This window comes from Populus alba, chromosome 9 (genome assembly GCF_005239225.2).
Source record: "Populus alba chromosome 9, ASM523922v2, whole genome shotgun sequence".
Taxonomy (NCBI): domain Eukaryota; kingdom Viridiplantae; phylum Streptophyta; class Magnoliopsida; order Malpighiales; family Salicaceae; genus Populus; species Populus alba.
Window position 1 is genome coordinate 4,478,432 of NC_133292.1, and position 18,559 is coordinate 4,496,990.

General features: G+C 34.2%; 3 protein-coding genes and 1 non-coding gene across 5 annotated transcripts; all 4 read right to left on the minus strand.

Moving 5' to 3' along the window:
* Positions 1 to 2,014: 2,014 nt before the first annotated feature.
* LOC118058014 (methylsterol monooxygenase 2-2) lies at positions 2,015 to 5,803 on the minus strand. 2 transcript variants are annotated; one of them, XR_012170766.1, is made up of 8 exons: positions 5,572 to 5,803; positions 4,834 to 4,971; positions 4,469 to 4,614; positions 4,165 to 4,284; positions 3,838 to 4,050; positions 3,681 to 3,761; positions 2,883 to 3,564; positions 2,015 to 2,328 (listed from the first exon to the last, which is right to left on the minus strand). XR_012170766.1 is itself a non-coding variant. In XM_035070744.2 (7 exons), exons 1-7 carry the CDS (start codon positions 5,599 to 5,601, stop codon positions 2,247 to 2,249), a joined length of 810 nt encoding a protein of 269 aa, XP_034926635.1. In that variant the 5' UTR covers positions 5,602 to 5,800; the 3' UTR covers positions 2,015 to 2,246. The 2 variants fall into 2 exon arrangements, 1 of the variants encoding a protein (XP_034926635.1); XM_035070744.2 differs by lacking the exon at positions 2,883 to 3,564 and having other exon boundaries at positions 5,572 to 5,800.
* A 3,543-nt stretch (positions 5,804 to 9,346) lies between these two features.
* On the minus strand, positions 9,347 to 9,420 carry TRNAV-CAC (transfer RNA valine (anticodon CAC)). The gene has a single exon. It is a non-coding gene; the product is annotated as a tRNA-Val (tRNA).
* A 599-nt stretch (positions 9,421 to 10,019) lies between these two features.
* On the minus strand, positions 10,020 to 12,774 carry LOC118058011 (pentatricopeptide repeat-containing protein CRR2, chloroplastic). The gene has a single exon (XM_035070742.2). The coding sequence runs from the start codon at positions 12,130 to 12,132 to the stop codon at positions 10,180 to 10,182; it is 1,953 nt and encodes a 650-aa protein (XP_034926633.1). The 5' UTR covers positions 12,133 to 12,774; the 3' UTR covers positions 10,020 to 10,179.
* A 382-nt stretch (positions 12,775 to 13,156) lies between these two features.
* On the minus strand, positions 13,157 to 18,547 carry LOC118057996 (serine/threonine-protein phosphatase PP1 isozyme 1). The gene is made up of 4 exons (XM_035070723.2): positions 18,187 to 18,547; positions 14,510 to 15,069; positions 14,211 to 14,427; positions 13,157 to 13,461 (listed from the first exon to the last, which is right to left on the minus strand). Exons 1-3 carry the CDS (start codon positions 18,407 to 18,409, stop codon positions 14,254 to 14,256), a joined length of 957 nt encoding a protein of 318 aa, XP_034926614.1. The 5' UTR covers positions 18,410 to 18,547; the 3' UTR covers positions 13,157 to 13,461; positions 14,211 to 14,253.
* Positions 18,548 to 18,559: the final 12 nt, after the last annotated feature.

Consider the following 18,559-nt stretch of genomic DNA (forward strand, 5'->3'; position numbering starts at 1 on the left):
GGATATAAATATTATCGTTTTTATTACAAATGAACAAGTAATATTTAGAAGCACAAATTATAATATGTTGATATTAATATTTTAACTGTAATAAAAATAATAATATTTATAAGGGAAATAATTATATTTAGAAACTCAAGATCCAAAAAGTTATGGGTCCTAACAAAAAACCCAAGAAAATTAAATCTTGATATAGGATCCATTAGCCCTGGAAAAAGGGTAAGCTAACCCCGGTGTCACGTGGCGCATAGGTTTGGCTAGTGCAAGGACAAGCAGCACAAGCACCAAGTGTCCTCCACGTGAGGGCGTTGGCTTGGTTCTCGCTCAAGGCAAGGGCAAGCGAGCCCTAAAGCGGGTTTGACCCAGTGAATGGGCTGGCAGCCCAAACACCACAAATATTATTATTTTTATTAAAATTGAAGGTATTAATATTAAAAATACTATTATTTGTGTTATAAATATTAATATTTATACTTTAGTTCAAAGCATGAATATAAAAAATATTATTGTGTGTGGTAAAAATATTTTTATTTTTATTATAATTGAAAGTATTAATATTTATTTTTATTATAGTATAAAGTATTAATATAAAAAATATTATTATTTTTGGTACACATATTATGATTTTTATTATCATTCTAAGAAATTTCAGCAAACTCAATTAAAGAAAAAAAAAATTATATTCCATTTACCCTTTATGTGAAAGTTTAATGAAAAAACTAAGTTAACAATTGGGGTTACATCTAATGTTTATCAAAAAATTGGAGAGGACAACATGATGTAATGAAAACAACAATAAGGGGCCATTTAGGTGGATTTTCTAGGGCAGGCCTACGCGTGGGTCTTAATAACATGGGCCAAGTAAGCTTACGTAGATTGTTATGCTCAACTGACCCTTATTTTTTTTTTTTTAATTTACAAATTAATGTTTTTTTTTTAATTATATGCATACATTAAACTTTTTAATTTTTACTTAAAATTTTTAAACAAAAAAAACATTTTAAAAAAATCCATATACAAATTATTTTATTAACATGCAATGAAGTATGGGTCAAATATCGGGTAAAAGCCTTAATATGATTGGGGTGACACTGTTTCTATGAAGAAAGGGGAGCATAATTGTTCTTAAAAACAAATCTTGAAATGGGACCAAAATGGATGTATGAAAGTTAAATAAAAACAGAGACTTAAACAATACATACGTTCCCGAGCACGAGACTTTATAATTACTTGTCGGTATTTCATTAAATAAAAAAAAGCAGTTAAAATAATCTTTTTAATTTTTAATTATAATTTAAACATTGGATTCAGGGTTATTAGAGTGTCATTCGATTATTTTTTAAAATATTTTTTATTTACAAATATATTAAAATAATATATATTTTTTATTTTTTAAAAATTAATTTTAATATCAATGCACCAAAATAATTTAAAAATATCAAAAAATATATTAAATTAAAATAAAAAATTAAAAAAATTTTAATTTTTTTAAAATATTTTTTAAAATATAAAAACTGAAAGACTTGTGAGATGTGTGTGATAAAAGTAAGAAGAGAAAACAAACTCTCCCATTCTTTTTTAGAAAAAAATAGCATTGCAATGAACAATCGAAGAAGTATAAAAAAAAAAAAATCAATATAAAAATTTTTATAAATACTTTTTAATTGCGAAAACAAATCCAAAAATGAAAAACAAGAAAACAACTATTTTGGAAAATGACACTTCCTTGCCCTGCAATACGTCTCGATCTCCGAATTTCACATCTGGGGGTACAATCTCAAAAAGGCAATAAATTTTGGTGCGACATTTTCTTGGCAGATGAGAGTATTTTCCTGGAATCTGAGTGCTTTGTTTATTCATGCAAACATCACTTCCTACAAAAGGTGCAGCCGAAAGTCAACCACAAGAGTAACAGTTCAAGGTGAGAAAAGAGCATTTAGAAAATAGCCTGCAAGGAATTGGGATCCAGCACAGTTAGAGGAAAGGATGCTTCTGAATAATTTGAAACAAAAAGTTCTAAATTAGACAGCAACTCCATTCATGCAGGGAACATATGAACACAAAATGTCTGGAAAAAGCTTTCCACTGATTCACAGTCTATTGACATGCTGTAACATGAGCATCGACTAAACACAGGTGGTGGTTGCACAAAGAGAAAAGGCCGGGACACAGGACTTCTCAAAGATTCCCTCATATCAGGAACAAATTATCTGATGTCAAGCTAAGATAAAAGAATCTTCTCTACATTACATTTGCTTGCCGCCATTTTCCACTCCAGCATTCTTCAATTCTTGCAACTTTCTGTAACCTTTATCGGTACCGAATACCCTGACAGTATGAAACAGCGAAAAAACCCATCATCACATCATGGTCAGTAGAAACTATGCCACTATTTCCCACACAATAGAGAGTATGGAATTGGATGTTTGGCAATTATGAAAGAGCAAATGAACCCTGGAAGCAAAAGAGCATACCAGTTATGCTTCTCACTTGCATCACAAACAATCATAACAAATGATCGTCCTCAGAAAGCAAGTCACTGTTGCACAGCTAATACTATGTAGTTTATGCATATCATGTTCTGCAAATTCTCTTTTCACTGTAACTGGTGGTAAAAACTATTGATGCACGTGCAACAAGCATTACCAAGCACAATAAAGGACATAATTTCCATCGAAATAACACAGCAAATGAAAGTGGCGAATTTTATGCAGAACATTCTCTACTAAAAAGGGTCTACAGGATCATTAAAACATTGGGTGATAAGAATATTATCCGATACCTTATTGTCCACACTAGCAAATGGACTGGAGTCAAACACATTGGTACAACTGACAACAGAAAATCATTAAATATCGTGTGATAGGAATAATATTGGATACCTTATCATATTATAGTCCACACTTGCAATTGATAATGGACCGTAGTCGAGCACGGGTACAACTGGCAACCGAAACCCCCCCCCCCCAATTTTTAAAGCACAAAAGTCATCTAAAGTAAATGAGTCAATGTCAATATGGTCGAAAACCATATAAAGTGGGACTTCTTTTGACACATGACCTGCAAGGAGTCGTCCCCGCTGCTGCAAGTCTTATAGAATTATACTACACTAACATCTACATCAAGACAAAGGACAAGAGTCTGGCCATAATTGCCAAAAGTGCTCAGAATGCCGCACTTGGTGATGCAAAAGCTGAGGAAAAACCTTATGAATCAAAGAAGAGGTTTTGAAGGAAGCATGGATGACTGATTTGCTGATATCTTAGCAAAGACCACCTCAATGGATTTCAAATGAATTTTGTGAGTTTACAATGGGAAGGACTGAGATATTTTCAATTAACAAGGATCCATGTGAATTAAGGCAAGTCTGTCATGGAGAAGACCTTTTAGTAGGGTAACTCTCTGTAATGGTTAGTACAACCTGGGATAGCTGGGACAGGTATAATAACCTAAAAACCAGGCGAGAAACCCAGCTATGCAGAGTCAGAGTGCAAATCAAAATCCAACCCAGGTGATTGTTTGCAGAGTGAATACCCAGACAAGGAGCAGAGCAGGCCTTCTAGCCTTTAAAACAAACTTTAATGAGTCAGCCGCATACGACTCAAATAAATGTAATCATAGATTACAGTTGAAGCACATAACAGAAATAATGATAATGCTCTGAGGGGGCTAAAACTCACCAGTCCATGTAGGTGAAAGTAGATGAGTAGTTTCCAGATTTAGTATACAGCAACCGGTGATGGTAGTCATGAAAATCAGCACTGGAATTTTTTTGAAACAAATGTCAGAAACTACAGTATAAATGAACATAAAACATAGAGGTTAACAAACACTCACCCTCCATACAGAGGTAAGAAGTTGGAGAGGCTCCATGGGAAATGATAACCACAATGTGCTTCAACCGTCTCCAGGACCCTTAGTACCATCCATAACCACAAAGTAAGCAGATGGGGCCCAGTGATGGCAGGACCAATAATGGTAGCAAAGCCAAGGAACAGTATTTCAGCAGGGTGAGCATATTCAGAAGTTAATCCAAATGGTGTAGCATATCTGCACATTTAACAAGCACATTAAAAACTATTAAGTACAACATAAAAGCACCTAGTCGATATCGATGGTCAAAAAAAATATGCTAGAGAGAAACACTTAGGGCTCCCTACATACTCATGATGAACACTGTGCACATGCTTGTACAGCCATTTTGTGTGTAAAATCCGATGTCCCCAGTAGAATATAAAATCTTCCAGGATGAAGTAGAATGTTATCTGCGTTAGAATTACATTCCTGAAGGAAAAAAAACATAATCTTTTAACTATGCTCCGGAAATGATGAAAATAGCATGAGAAGGAATTAATAACTCCAAAAAATAAATAAAAGGATAGCTATAAATATCGCTTCACAACTATAGAATCAGACACAATAGTGTCTGGCTAGGGAAAGCTTTAGGATATAAAGAACCTGAAAATACCAGGACGGGAATGGAAGACTACTTTGCATGCCCATGTGTCTGAAGACAGGATAGGAGGCCAGCATAACTGGTAGATTAACACCAAAATGATATAAAAGTAGGCGAATAATACATTTCTCTTGAGATGCAGGAGTGTTGTTTTTCACCTGCATGCAACCACCAATTAGCAACAAGACTTAAAGGACACCACATTTTTGGGGATGCAAATGTTCCGAAAAAAGTTTCACAGCATCATTAATTCACCTCAACAAAAAGAGAAACTAAAGGCATTACAATGGCAATGCAGATTAAGATCAACCATGCAGACCCTTTTCATCAAATTCAAGTCAACAATTGCAATGAGAGCAAAGCAGAAAAGGAGCAACCTGGATTTTGTACTTTTTCAGCCATCCAGCCCTTTCAAGATATATGAAAGGAATACCAGACAAGAAGAAGATGCTTTCATGAAGAAAGAAACTTCCAAGACATGCCAACTGAAAATCACTGAAATGCGTGATCAAATACTGCATCGAAAAGAAAACCATTAGTCCTATAAGCTTAGCGGAACCCCCCCAAAAAAAAAACACTTCCATTATCTCATTTTCAAGCTAAATTCTAATACTCCCATTAAACAAAACTTGCAGTTACATGCTTATATATAAATAACAAAATCAGCCAAACGTTTCTTCCATCAACAAAAAAAAAACAAAAAAAAAAAAAAAACCGCACATGGAATTTAAAAACTAAACCTAGATAACATTTACCAAGCAAAACATTAAAGTGACAAGAAAAAAATGAATTACAGAGATCTCAATCTCAAAATGGCCAACATGCAATGTGAAATCAAATACATCACAAATGTTAGTTTATTCTATTTTCCAAAAACCCATGTTTCCTCCACTCAGGCCAGGCCCCAAACGATCTGAAAAAAACGCAGCTACCCCCTCATTCACTTAGCTTATGCGGTGAAGCTTGAAAAATGACCACAGTGTTTACATTACAAGTAAGCAAAACACATACAGATCCATAGAAATCAAATCTACCAGTAAGAAGAACAAAATGAAGAGGAAAAATGGCGTTAACGTGCGAAAATTTAAGAAAGAGGGAGGAAAGAAAGGAAATACCAGCCAGCAAGATTGGATGAGGGAGGCCATGGGAGAAGAGAGTGGAGAAGTTGGTTTACTCCTTCCTTGATTTTAACAACAAAACTGAAAAACAAAGAAAAAAGATTTTACAAAGTGATAGTGAGGTTTATGAAGCAACGGAGGCCACGAGGTGAATGAGACAGTAGAGCCTGTCACTAGTGAAAGAGAATATCAGAGAATCTGGGCCTTTTCTTTTCTTTGCGCCTTTTTTTTTCACCTCTGATTTTTGCTGTCTATCTTATAAGTTGGTTTTGAAAATAAAATTAATCTATCAAATCTCAAACATGTCGGCTTCATGAATTCAAGTTCACAAGTGTATTTATGTATAAAAGAACCTCATTACTATTTTTTTTTATTATTAATATAAATATCCTACTCAACTTACATATTTCTCAATTAATTTTACAAATTTTAAAGTTAATAATTATATAAATTTTTAATGATTCTAAAATTTATAAAATTTAAATTAATAATTTATAAAAAATAAATTTAAAATCCCATCAATTAAACTATATAATTATATTATTGCATGGCCAGCAGGAAGATGATGTATATTTCTATCCATTCAACTCTCCAACCAATCAATCATGCACTTTGACATTCTATTCTTATTATTCTCCAAAGGTATAATTGATATTGCTCAGCATGTTGATGGTTGAATAAATATTGATTTGCTTATACATGTAAATATTAATATAATAATTATTAAAAATTTATATAATTTTTAATTTTTAATAATACATATATAATAAGTTTAGTTTTGATTTGGCTTGGTTGTTAATTTGATTCGGTTTGGTTTGATTTTTTATTTTAAATTTATAAAATCAAAATCAAAATATTTAATTTTTTAATTATTTTAATCGGTTTAATTATGTTTTTTCATGGTTTAATTTTTTCAATTATTATTTTTTTTTTTTTTCACAAAGCTAAGCGAGAGACATTAAGGAGAAGTTTATTTGCTTTTCGGCTATTTGTGTTTCTCACGTGTGCAGGTTTTCGCGATAACTGCCTAGGAGGCTTCCGCCAGCTCAGTCTGCCAGGTTGGCCCTCCGCCAGCTCAGTCTGCCAGGTTGGCCCTCCGCTCCACTTGCACCTTTTGCTTACCTCCCAATAATCGCCTCGTGCGAGCACATGCTCTACAATTCTCGATCTTGTTTCTAAATCAATGTGCTCCTTCAATTATTATTTCATAGTATAAATATTTTTATAAATTTTATAAAATCAATTCAAAGAATGAAAGATAGAAAAAAATCATTATCTTTTTTTTAAAAAAAAACTACATCTTAATATAAATTATATCCACACACACACACGCATATATATATATATATATATGTATGTATATGATTTTTTAATAATAAATAATATTTATAAAATGAATATTCATATAACTACCCCGGAAACTAATGAATCATATATAAATATTTAATTTTTTATGAGTATGGTATAAATAATAAATAAAAAAACCAGAGTATCCATTGCCGAAACCCTCCCCACCACATTCATATCATGTATGCTTGCCACTGTAAGAATGGGGAAATCATGGCATTACAAATATAAAGTATGCTTTTCTGTGTTGATCGAAGAACACATAACTAAAAACAAAAAAGAAACAACAACAGCAAATCACAGATGATCTGGAATAGAAAAGTTCATACATTTTGTTTTTGAGATAATGGAAGCTGAGTCTCAATCGCTTCCAGTAGAAATAGGAATTACAAAGGCAACACCAATTAACAAAAATATTACGTGGGAAATAAGGATTGAAAGATCTGAACATTGAGCAGAGATGCATCCCCTCTCTCTTCCTCATAAACACCATACACATTGTAACCAGGAAAATACTAAAAAAAAATAAAGAAAAAAACATCGCGCACATCACAACCATGGCTTTCAACATCTTACAGATTCCACCCCAGATCCCCTGGCTTCGCATTCCTGTAGCCTCTCAGAGCAATAACTTGAAACAAGGAAAGTAAAGAAGCAAGCAGCAGTGATATATAATAATCCAAGAGAAAAAACCATTACGATATCAATCAAAAGAGTCACGAACACAATCAAACGGGGACTGCTTAATGATTAACCGTCGCCGCCACCTCCGTCGCCGCCGCCGCCGCCACCATGAGAACTACCTTCCATGTCAGACATATGGGTTGCAGTCATAACTACAACAGCTGCGCCACCAGTATCAGCACTACTGGCGGCATGGGTGGTTCCTTGATGGCTGCTGCCTTCATGAGCTTGGTCACCAGGACCACTAGATTCGTCGCGGGAAGGTTTTTTTCTTAAAGATTTCTCCGATTCTTCAGTCTTGGTTTCTTTCTGCTTACGGCCTGGGATGCAGGCAGTACACCAGCTGGTTACGCTTCTCATAGCTGAACCTGAACTACAGTCTACAGGGGCACTGACACCTTCACATTAATTTCCTTTCTGCTGCCATTTTTTTCTTCTATAAAGAACACGCTAAAAAGGTTAAACAGTCATTAATTGCTGTAATGATTGCTTTTCTGGCGTAAAACAAGGAATCAGGCGAAAACCTTTTTCTTTTGATACATGTTTTCCTCCTTTGTTGTTTGTCTGGGTCCCACCGTTTCACTACCATTACACCAGCAAGGTCTGACCGAAAAATAAGGATGTTTACAGTTTAACACAGTACTTGCTAATCTAAGGTAGTTTTGAGATTGAAATAGTAAAACTTGTTTTTTAAAATATTTTTTAAAAAATTTAATTTTAGCAATAACAAATTAAAATAATCTAAATTAAAAAAATATAATTTAAAATAAAACCATCCACAAGTAGTTTAGATTACCAGAAGTGGTAATATTTTTTTTATATTTTAAAAATATTTTTGAAAACATTTTAATTGTTTTTACTTTAAATTATTATTTTTTATATTTTTAGATCACTTTAATGCGTTGATTTTAAAAATAATTTTTAAAAAAATAAAAATAAAATATTATTTTGATATATTTTTAAGTGAAAAAATTCTTTAAAAAACAAACGCAATCATATTTTCAAGCATATCCTAAGCTATAAAGCTTTACTGTACAGAACATTAAAGTGTGTATATATATATATGATATATTGAAAATATATATATATATAATATAAAATACCTTGATTGTGTTGATGTTTTTCTATCTCTTTTTTTTTCTTGCTAAACCAAGAATATTATGTTATTTTTTTAATTAATATAATTTATATGTATTTTGATTAATTTTATATAATTTAAAATTAATAATTATATAAATTTATAATAATTTTAAAAATATTCAAACTTCTAAATTATTTAAAAATTAAATTTAAAATATAACCAATTAAACTATATGCATGACAATAATTTCTTCAATGCAAGGCAACACACGTACATACAATTTTTACTCTTCGTTGCTAAATAAAGGAAGGGACAGTCTGTGGCCACCGAGCTTGATTATTATATAACATGTAACTGTCTACCCTATAATTACTTTAGCTTAATATTATGATTAAAACTTAACGGTGTCGTTTATATATATAAAACCGAAGACTTTGGACGCAGGCACAATCAATGTGCTTAAGATTATCATCATCATTATTATTGAGAATATGAGACTTAACATTATCAAAATTATTACTTGATCTCTCCCTGTCTTTTTAATTAAATAATTAGTTTTTCATCCCAATTAAATTGATATTTGTGTTTTTTTTTTTTTTTTATCTAAAATACACTTTATTTGGTATTTGGAACCAAGCTAGGTAGGTTTAGTATTAAAAATGTCTGAGCCCGGGTTCGAACCGGGGACCTCTAGTGTGTGAGACTAGCGTGATAACCAACTACACCACCCAGACAGCTTGTTATGGTTTGGAAGAAGATAAATAATAATCTAACTAGTTTACGGAAAATGTAATGGGCCTGATCTGGGCCATTTCTTTGAATCTGGTGTTAAAGCAAACCGGTTATTTTTTATATATGTTTTGAACAGAAACCGGCTTGAGAGTTAAGAACGCAGAATGCTTCTCTTTCTTCTCGGAGTTCGTGTCAGTTCTTTGTATTAGAATTTTTCCATGGCATTACTTGCGCTTTGAGGAACAAGTATTACATGTATTTAAAGGAATAGGTTTTACGTCTTATTAATATGGTTGAAATACCCAACAGAGGAAAATGGATAAAAAGGGGGGAAAGCATGTGTACTCTTAGTCTATTACAACAACAATTATGACTTGGACTTCATATGGATTTTAGTCGTATTTTTTTACATGTTTTTGCCTTCTGGATTTCCCCAGCGGTGCATGTGTGCAATGTCAACATGCTCCGAGGTTGAATCGGAAATCTATCTTGTCTCATTTCCCTTCACGAAAGTTTGATTTGGGAATTTAAAGATGTTTTCCTTAGAACTGCTTCTGCACAAGGAGGAGCTCAGTTGAAAAAGGAAGGGAAAGATTCTTGGTTGAGGAAGTTAGAAGCTTTGCTGAAGATTATATAGTAAAACTATTAATATTCAAATACTTCAAGTTGCTACTGTACATGTATCTCTCTGTGTTCTTCTGAAAATTATCACCAATCATTAGGAAAAATAAATCAAAAGAAAAAATGATTACCGCATGTAATCACCAATAGTCCCCACAGGAACAAACCCCGTCACGAAAATGGTGAAATCGATTCACATCTCTTACCAGAATCTCCTTATTAGCGAACTTGGAAATGAACTTAGTAAAGGAGTGACAATCTTCGCATAACCGCAAGCTTTTGGTTATCCGAATGACTTCCCCCTTGCTACTGTTGATAAGTCCAAAGGCAACAGCCAGTTTTTCGCTATGACCTAGCACAATCCGTTCCTTTTCTGCTGCCTTGAGATCATAGAGCACAACTTTGGTCTGTGGCACGTAGCCTTCCTCCTTCAATTCCATTGACAATTTAACCAACAAAGCATGGAGCTGCTCCATCTGTGGATTAACCTCATCAACAGAGACAAATGAGTAGATTTTCCTTTTAACTTCTATCCAACTGCGACCTGGGACTTTTTGCAATCCCCTAGCTTCTAGGAGCTTCTTAACTCTTTTAACTTCATCCCACATACCGGCTTCAGCATAGATATCAGCAAGGAGCACATAATTCCCAGCATTTGTAGGCTCAAGGTCAAAAAGCCTTATGCTTGCCCTCTCTGCAAGCTCAACATTACAATGAATCCTACATGATCCAAGAAGAGAACCCCAAACCTTAGGTCCTGGTTCAATCCGCATATTCTCTATAATTTTAGCAGCTTCTTCTAACCTATTGGCACGCCCAAGAAGATCCACCATACAAGCATAATGCTCAACACTAGGACATATCCCATGCGCTACATGCATCGACTTAAACAACATCTTTCCCTCGTCAACAAGTCCTGCATGACTGCAAGCTCCCAAAACACTAACAAAAGATATGGGGCTAGGTTCTACACCATTGTAGGTCATCTCTTCAAAAATTCCAATTGCTTTCTTTCCAAATCCATGAACCCCATAACTTGAAATCAAAGAATTCCACGAAACAACATCTCTCTTATCCATCTGATCAAAAACTCGTTGCCCCAATTCAAGCTTACCGCATCTAGCATACATAGTAACAAGGGCACTAATTACTGGCAAGATACTGTCAAGTCCCTTTCTAAGAATATATCCATGTATCAACCTCCCTTGTTCCAGTGCTGCAAGTGCAGCACAAGCTTGAAGCACACTAACCATTGTCACAGAATTTGGACATAAATCTTGAGACTCAAGCATCAATTCCCTGAACAGCTCCAATGCCTCGAAAGCCTTCCCATTCTTCGCATAACAAGCAATCATAGCACTCCAAGAAACAACATTTTTCACTGGCATCTGATTGAAAACACAGCTCGCATTAGATACACAACCAAACTTTGCATACATATCTACCAAGGTGGTCATAATATGGACATATCCATCATATCCATGTCGCAAAATATGGGCATGAATCTCTTTTCCCTTGTTTAGCAGCGACACTAAAAATTCTGATGCAACACAAGCTTTAAGCACGTACGTATAAGTGAACCTATCAGAGGGAATCCCAATAGAATTCATTCCACGGTACATGTTCAAAACCTCTTCTCCATGACCCGCCAACGAAAGCGCTCGAAAGAGCGCATTATAAACATAAATAGTTCTGTTTTGCGTTTTATCAAACACCTTGCGTGCATTGTCAATCGAGTCAAGAAAGGAATACATGTTGATGAGTTTGGTGGCCAGAAACGGATCCTGGTCGAACCCATTTTCAAGGAGGTGGCGATGAACGCGTTGGGCGTCAAGGAGAGAGTTTTGGTGGGAGCAAGAAAGAAGTAGAAGCTCATAAGTGTGTTGGGTAGGATTGGGCTCATGAGAGAGGAGCTTAAGAGCTTGTGTGAGGTTGCCTTGTTTGCAGAGAGATTGGATTAGCTTGTTGTTGTCGGCAGTGGAAGCTGTGGGATTTAAGGTTATGGAGCAAATCGGGGGTTTTAGAGAAGGGCGAGGCAAGAAAGTGGCGTGGGAAGGTAGAAGCGTAGTTTTGGGAGACTGAAAAGCCCACATTTAGACGAGAAGTTATGGTGTCTGCTTGCAAGACACGATGTGGTTTTACTCTCAACCTTGTTTAATAAAGGCGTTTGATGATTTACTGGCCTCTCAGATAAATATACTCTCTCTGCGTTTTATGGGTTAAGTTGGATTTGGTCCTCTTTCTCTTAAATTTGGTTGAGTTTGATTCTTCTACTTTTTTTCATCCTAATATAGTCCCTCAATTCCTTGTTTCTCTAATCATTCGATCCTTTCAAAAAGTTTCTGGCAGAACCGCTCCTGAATCGGACGATTCTTTTTTGGCAATTATGCTTGTAAGGTGATTTAAAATCTAGTAATCCTTCATAAATTTATCAAAATATTTTTTTTTATTTTTTAAAAATTATTTTTAACATTAAGACATCAAATAAACTAGAAATATAAAAAAATTAATTTAAAACAAAAAAAACAAATCATTGAAAAAATATTTAAAACAAAAACACAGAAGCTGCTCGCTCAAGGAAACTAAAGAGGCATTTTCTTGGAAGGGATACCCTTCACTATATGGCAACCAAACTCTCGGAAACGTGAATAAACAATCCTTACAAGCATGCTATGACCTGCGGCATCAACCAGGACGAGTGCACTGCACTATATTCCTTGTATCTTCTATGACCTCATCAAGTTGTGATTGTTTAAAAAGAAAAAAGAAAAAAGAAAAAGAAAAAGGGTTACTACAGTACTCTTTCTGATGGCATTCAAGAAGAAAAGAACGGAATTTAGACCAATTCTTAGCGGCACCGCGCTGAAAGCCAGTCAAATGGTAAAACAAGAAATAACTTGCATTACAACCGTCAATTTACCCGTTCATTGGACTTCTTTGGAACACTCCAGCAAGCTGAAGTTGGCAACTAAGTCAAACCACATACTTCATCTGACGCTTGAGTCCCAAGAAAACCCGAGAAAATCAGGGGTCAGAAACCTAGGGCGCACTAGTTTGCAAGTCATTTGTGTACTAACCACCAGAAACCCTGGTAAAAGGCAACCGTGCACTGGTGTATGTGTATCAATGCAGTCATTTACGACAAAAAACAAAAATGTATCTACAAGGGCATCATAATTTACGTGAGAAAACTTGAAAAGGGAAAAACTTTTGGCCTTTGCCAGTGCTCTAAAACAACAGTTAGCTCCAAACTACGAATTTGGAAAGCTCCTGCAAACACAGCCTTTTCAACAAATAACCCATCCCCTTGAAACAAGAAACATTGTAACACCATGTTGGCAGCAGCTCAAAGTTGGAGCAGCTTTGATGACAACATCTCCATCTCCAAACGATCCTCCTTGTGATACACTTGAAAAGAAGTTCTACAAGAAAGGTGCACAAGTGATTAGCAAAACAGCAAGCAACGCAACGAGAATAGATATCAGCGTATTAAAATTCAGAACAATGAACACCAAAATCTGTCAAGAACACAAGGAATAAAAGAACAATTACGGAGACAAATTTGAATTGCTGTCATGCAGAAGAAACTAATGGAAGACGTATTAATCCAGATAAGCAGCAGAAAGAGCTCAACACAGTAATATCGATTGTACAAAGTAGCCCTGAGCATTGAATTGCTTGATCGCTCCCCCTTCCCTTAGTTTCTATTTTTTATATGAGCGTTTTCTTTAAATTGTTGAAGCAATATATGGGCTTCTCATGGTTGGTATATATTACATATTCCCTAATCTAATTACATATTTAATAATTTATATCATGATGATGAGGAAATAATGTATTGTAACAAATATATTTTAATGGCAAACTTCAGATATATTTGGTGTACGAAAGATCTAATCAGATTATAGCTCCATTTAAAATTATTTTGTGTCCAATTTGTAGAGGCATGCTCTATTGCTTGTATTTAATGGAATATTATTAGCAAACAATCTTGTTTCCTTAAATATTACTAATTAAATAATCATCTAAAAGGATGCTGCACCCTTCCCAAGAAAGGTTTTTAGTCTTTCAAATAACTAAACAATGGAAATGGATTTTGTTTCATAAGAATCATATTTAACACAAAAGTAACAGCTAATAAATAAAAGTGAACTTATAGCATGAAACTTACATAGAAATGGTACGTGGTTATAGGACAGCAAACAGCAAACATTTCACATGAACCTGAACCCTTTATCTGCTGGCTTAAGTATTTGGAAAGAGCACATTAGGGTTTCGTCAACACTCATCACTGCACCGGCATTATCAAATTCACCACAATAGTTGGGAGCTGAAAATATTGTTACAAGCTGCCTCTCTGCGAAGAATTCATATCCATCCTCAACAACCTGATTAAAGGGGAAAAAAATAGAGGCATCATGGAAAACTGCTTGAGTTGAAAGAACAAATAGAAGAAGCAACTTCACCAACCTGATGAGCCCGACAAACAAGGTCCATATCATTCTTCATTAAGAATTCTGCAACCTTATCAGGGCCATAGGTATATGACACCCCCCGGTCATTCATTCCCCAGCCTTTGATATCCTTGTCAGGATCAGACCAAAGTAAATCACAAAGCAAACCAGAATCTGGGACGTCAGTTGGACGAGGTAAGTTCCTAATTTGATCCAAATTTGTTAAATCAGGGGAAAGCCCACCATGCATGCACAATATTTTGCCATCTATAAGAGCAGCAACAGGAAGACAGTTAAAACAATCTGTAAATGTTTTCCAAAGTTTCACATTGAAGCGTCTTTTACATTCGTCATAGAATCCATAAATTCGATTAATAGATGCAGACTCATGGTTTCCTCTTAAAAGGAAGAAGTTCTCGGGATACTTGATTTTGTAGGCAAGCAAAAGGCATATTGTTTCCAAACTTTGCTTCCCACGGTCCACATAATCACCTAGGAATAAATAATTGGCACTGGGAGGAAAGCCTCCATATTCAAAAAGCCTCAAAAGATCTGAATATTGCCCATGAATGTCACCTGGAAATTGAAGGGGAAAAGGCACAACCATTAACAAGACTCAAAAACAAGAATATGAATACCAAAGAATCATGAAAGTGTACTTTATTTTAAAGAATGAAGAATAAATTAGAGATTTTGGTCATAACATTTGATTGTCTGATTTCAATTGATTATTTGGGGATTTCTTTGTTACTGGTAATACTATTACTTTTTTCCCTATTTTGAATGGGACCCCTTTGAGGTTTTTGGTGTGCTTATATTGTGGCCGTTTAGGAATTTTGGAGATGCTGTTCCAACAAAAGAAATTTTTGCTGTTCCAGTAAACCAATTATTTTTTATTCCTTTGGACTTCAAAACCCTAGCATTTTGGAGGTATTTTTTTTAAAAAAATTCTAGCATCCTTTATGAATGTCAAGGGTTTAACCTAGTGGATTATAGGGTTTATCTCCCTACTCCATTCCTTCTCCTTTTCTTCATTGTACACTTTGTGATTTATTAAGTAATACTTGAAGCTAACAATTATTCAATTAGGTCAATTTATTACAACAATAACCTGCCAAATGAAGTGAATTATGCAACAACAAGGCACTTCAAACCTTCAAGTTTGCTCTTCTTTTTTACTCAAATTGCTAACTCTCATGTTAAATTGACATAGGAGGGTAAGAACGGATAGAAGAGATTGAAGAATTTCCTATAAGGGAGGGGTAAATTGAATAAGAGAAAGAAACGACCCCTATAGAATAGGGGGGATCCGCAAGAAAGGAATGGGAAAAAGAAAACCCTATAGTAATGGGTTGAGAGAATGTAGAACAAAACAATTCTTGATTTTTAAGGTTTAATTCATCATACATGTCTGCTCCCAGAATATGTAGAATATGGTGCTAACATAGACACCCAAAACATTGCAATAAGTTTAAGTTGGTTAATATCCATAAAATATTTTATGTAACTTTATGACCTAAAAATATTTTTTAACAAATGAACCAAGTTTAAGTTGACCATAAATATATGTTGACCAATTTCCTGTAAAATATTTCAAGCAAAAGAAATACTCCCTTATTGTCCACACTATGGTTGCACTACACAGACCAACTAACTAGTAACATAAACCTATAATGCTACAAGGCTTACTTAAAAAGACTGTGGTTCTACATAGACCAACTAACTAGTAACATAAACCTATAATGCTAAGAGGCTTACTTAAAAAGACTGTAAACCACCCTTTTCAGCTTGGTCTAATCAACAAGATGTCCAAACTCAAAACCATGCTTGTCCTACCATATGTAAGGATCAGCAAAATAATTAAAATCACCTAGCAAAATTTAGATTGAGATTAGCTCTTAAGTTTCCATGCAAAGAAAGATAGTCATTGCTTAGTCTGAAGTGAACAAAGCTTTTCACCTGGAAGGAAAAGTGTTTTTATTCAAGAATTGTGGAAGGGATCTGAATCTAGGGATGCAACTTAAGCATACATAATAATTGTCCATGCAATGTGAATTCTACAAGCCACCCTTAACAGAAACAAGCTCAGCCAAAAATCGCTAAACCTAACATGGAATTCTAAAACCCTTAGTGCAGCCTCGTCAACTTTTAGAAAGAGTAAAACCTCCAGCGAAGAACTAGGATAACAATTTCAGGTTTTCAAGAAAAAAAAGTTCATAAAGTTAACATCACCATCACCATCTCTTCTACCTTTATCTAAGCATGGGCATGGACATGGAATACAAGTATGGCATGGTATGGATATGGGGATATAACAATTCTTAAGAACTTAGGAGACCATACATGATGGTTATGTTAAATTTTTAAATATTTTGTATATTATACATTAACTTTATTTTAACAAGAAATTAAGAATAAAACCTAAAAATCAGAATAACCACTAGCAATATATAATCAATTGAATGTGTGAACATATGAAGTATAAATGAAAATCAGTATTTGACATCATGAGATTGGATATCTGAAAATCATGTATCTCGATCATTATTATGATGATTATGAAAGGATCGACAATAATTTCATTTTTCTTTTTAAATTTAATTATTGTTACATATCTCCCTTTCAATTTGGCATTCATGATAAAAAAAAAAAATAAAAATAAAAAATAGATAAGTTTTTAAACTAGAAACAGCAATATCATGTTTCATGTATTAAAAATTACAAAACAAAAAAGATTATTATTATTATCTCTTTTATTTAAAATGTTTCTCGTATAAGAATATGATCATTTATCATTAAACTATTGCAATAGCTAACACCATTGAAAAAATAAATATTGCAAATAACTTATTAAAAGTGTGGAAGTGTAGCTTTATTTTAGTTAAATGTTTAGCATTTCAATTTATAAAACTTAAAATTTATACAATCAACTCCTTTTCAAATAGCAAATTCAACCCTAAAACATATACCGACTGTGTCCCTCATGCATCTTAGTTGTATCCCCATCCATCCAAAATTAAATTCAGTTTTTAATAATTTTTTTGACATATAACCACGTATCCGACATGAGTCGGAGCATTTTCAGCAAATGTCAAATTCAGGCCCAATGAGTTAACATCTTGAACAAGATAAGAAAAGGAAAAAACAAAAACCATTGTTCAGATATAGTCCACCTAAAGATTAGGCTTCTTTGTTTTGCTTGATGTTGCTGCTATCTCAAGTCTTGAAGGGGGGCTAGGAAGAGAGGTCCAAAACAGTCTTATTTACCAAATTTTGATATAAAAAATGGGTGCTCTCAAGACCAAGACTTTAAACAAATGGAGCAATTTAGAAAGGAGACTTCATCCGCTTCACAGATCTATGTCAACCAGTTCATCAATTACCATAAACAACATTTTGTCTTCCCTATCAATCAACACATAGGATATAATAGAATCCCTATATAAATTGCTGGAACCAATAATCTTTCCAACCAGCATTAAATTAACTTTTCCCAAATTTTGATTTTTATTTCCATCAATCCAAAGTCATCAAATTTTAATCATAACAAAAAAAAACAAATAAATTGTATCATTATATCACCTATATGTGATAAGGAATTGAGATGCAATCAGTTGAATGAATCCCCCAGAAAACCACACCAAAATTCTATTTCGTAATGAAAAGTAAACGGAAAAGAAGAGGGTGGTTTACCACAGATCTTGATGGGGGCTTCGAGCTCAAGAAGATTGGGTTGCTGAAGAAAGATATCTCTAGAAACAGCACAGAGTTGGCGGATCTCGTTTTCGCTAAGCTGAACCTGCGGTTGTTTGGCTAACCTCGTTTGTCTAAATTCTAATAAACGACTTATTATGCTGTCTAAAAGACCTGTCTCCATTGTTGTTGCCCCCTTCTGCTGCTGTCCTTCCCCTGCCATTAATATAAACAAAACCTACTTGTAGATCTTCTAGATTATTTCCCTCTCTCAAATTATTATCTTCGAAAAAAATTCGATTTTGAATCAGTGCTGATAGGGAAGAGAAACAGACTAACAATAAAATGTTTGCTTTCTTCACGTCGTGACAAT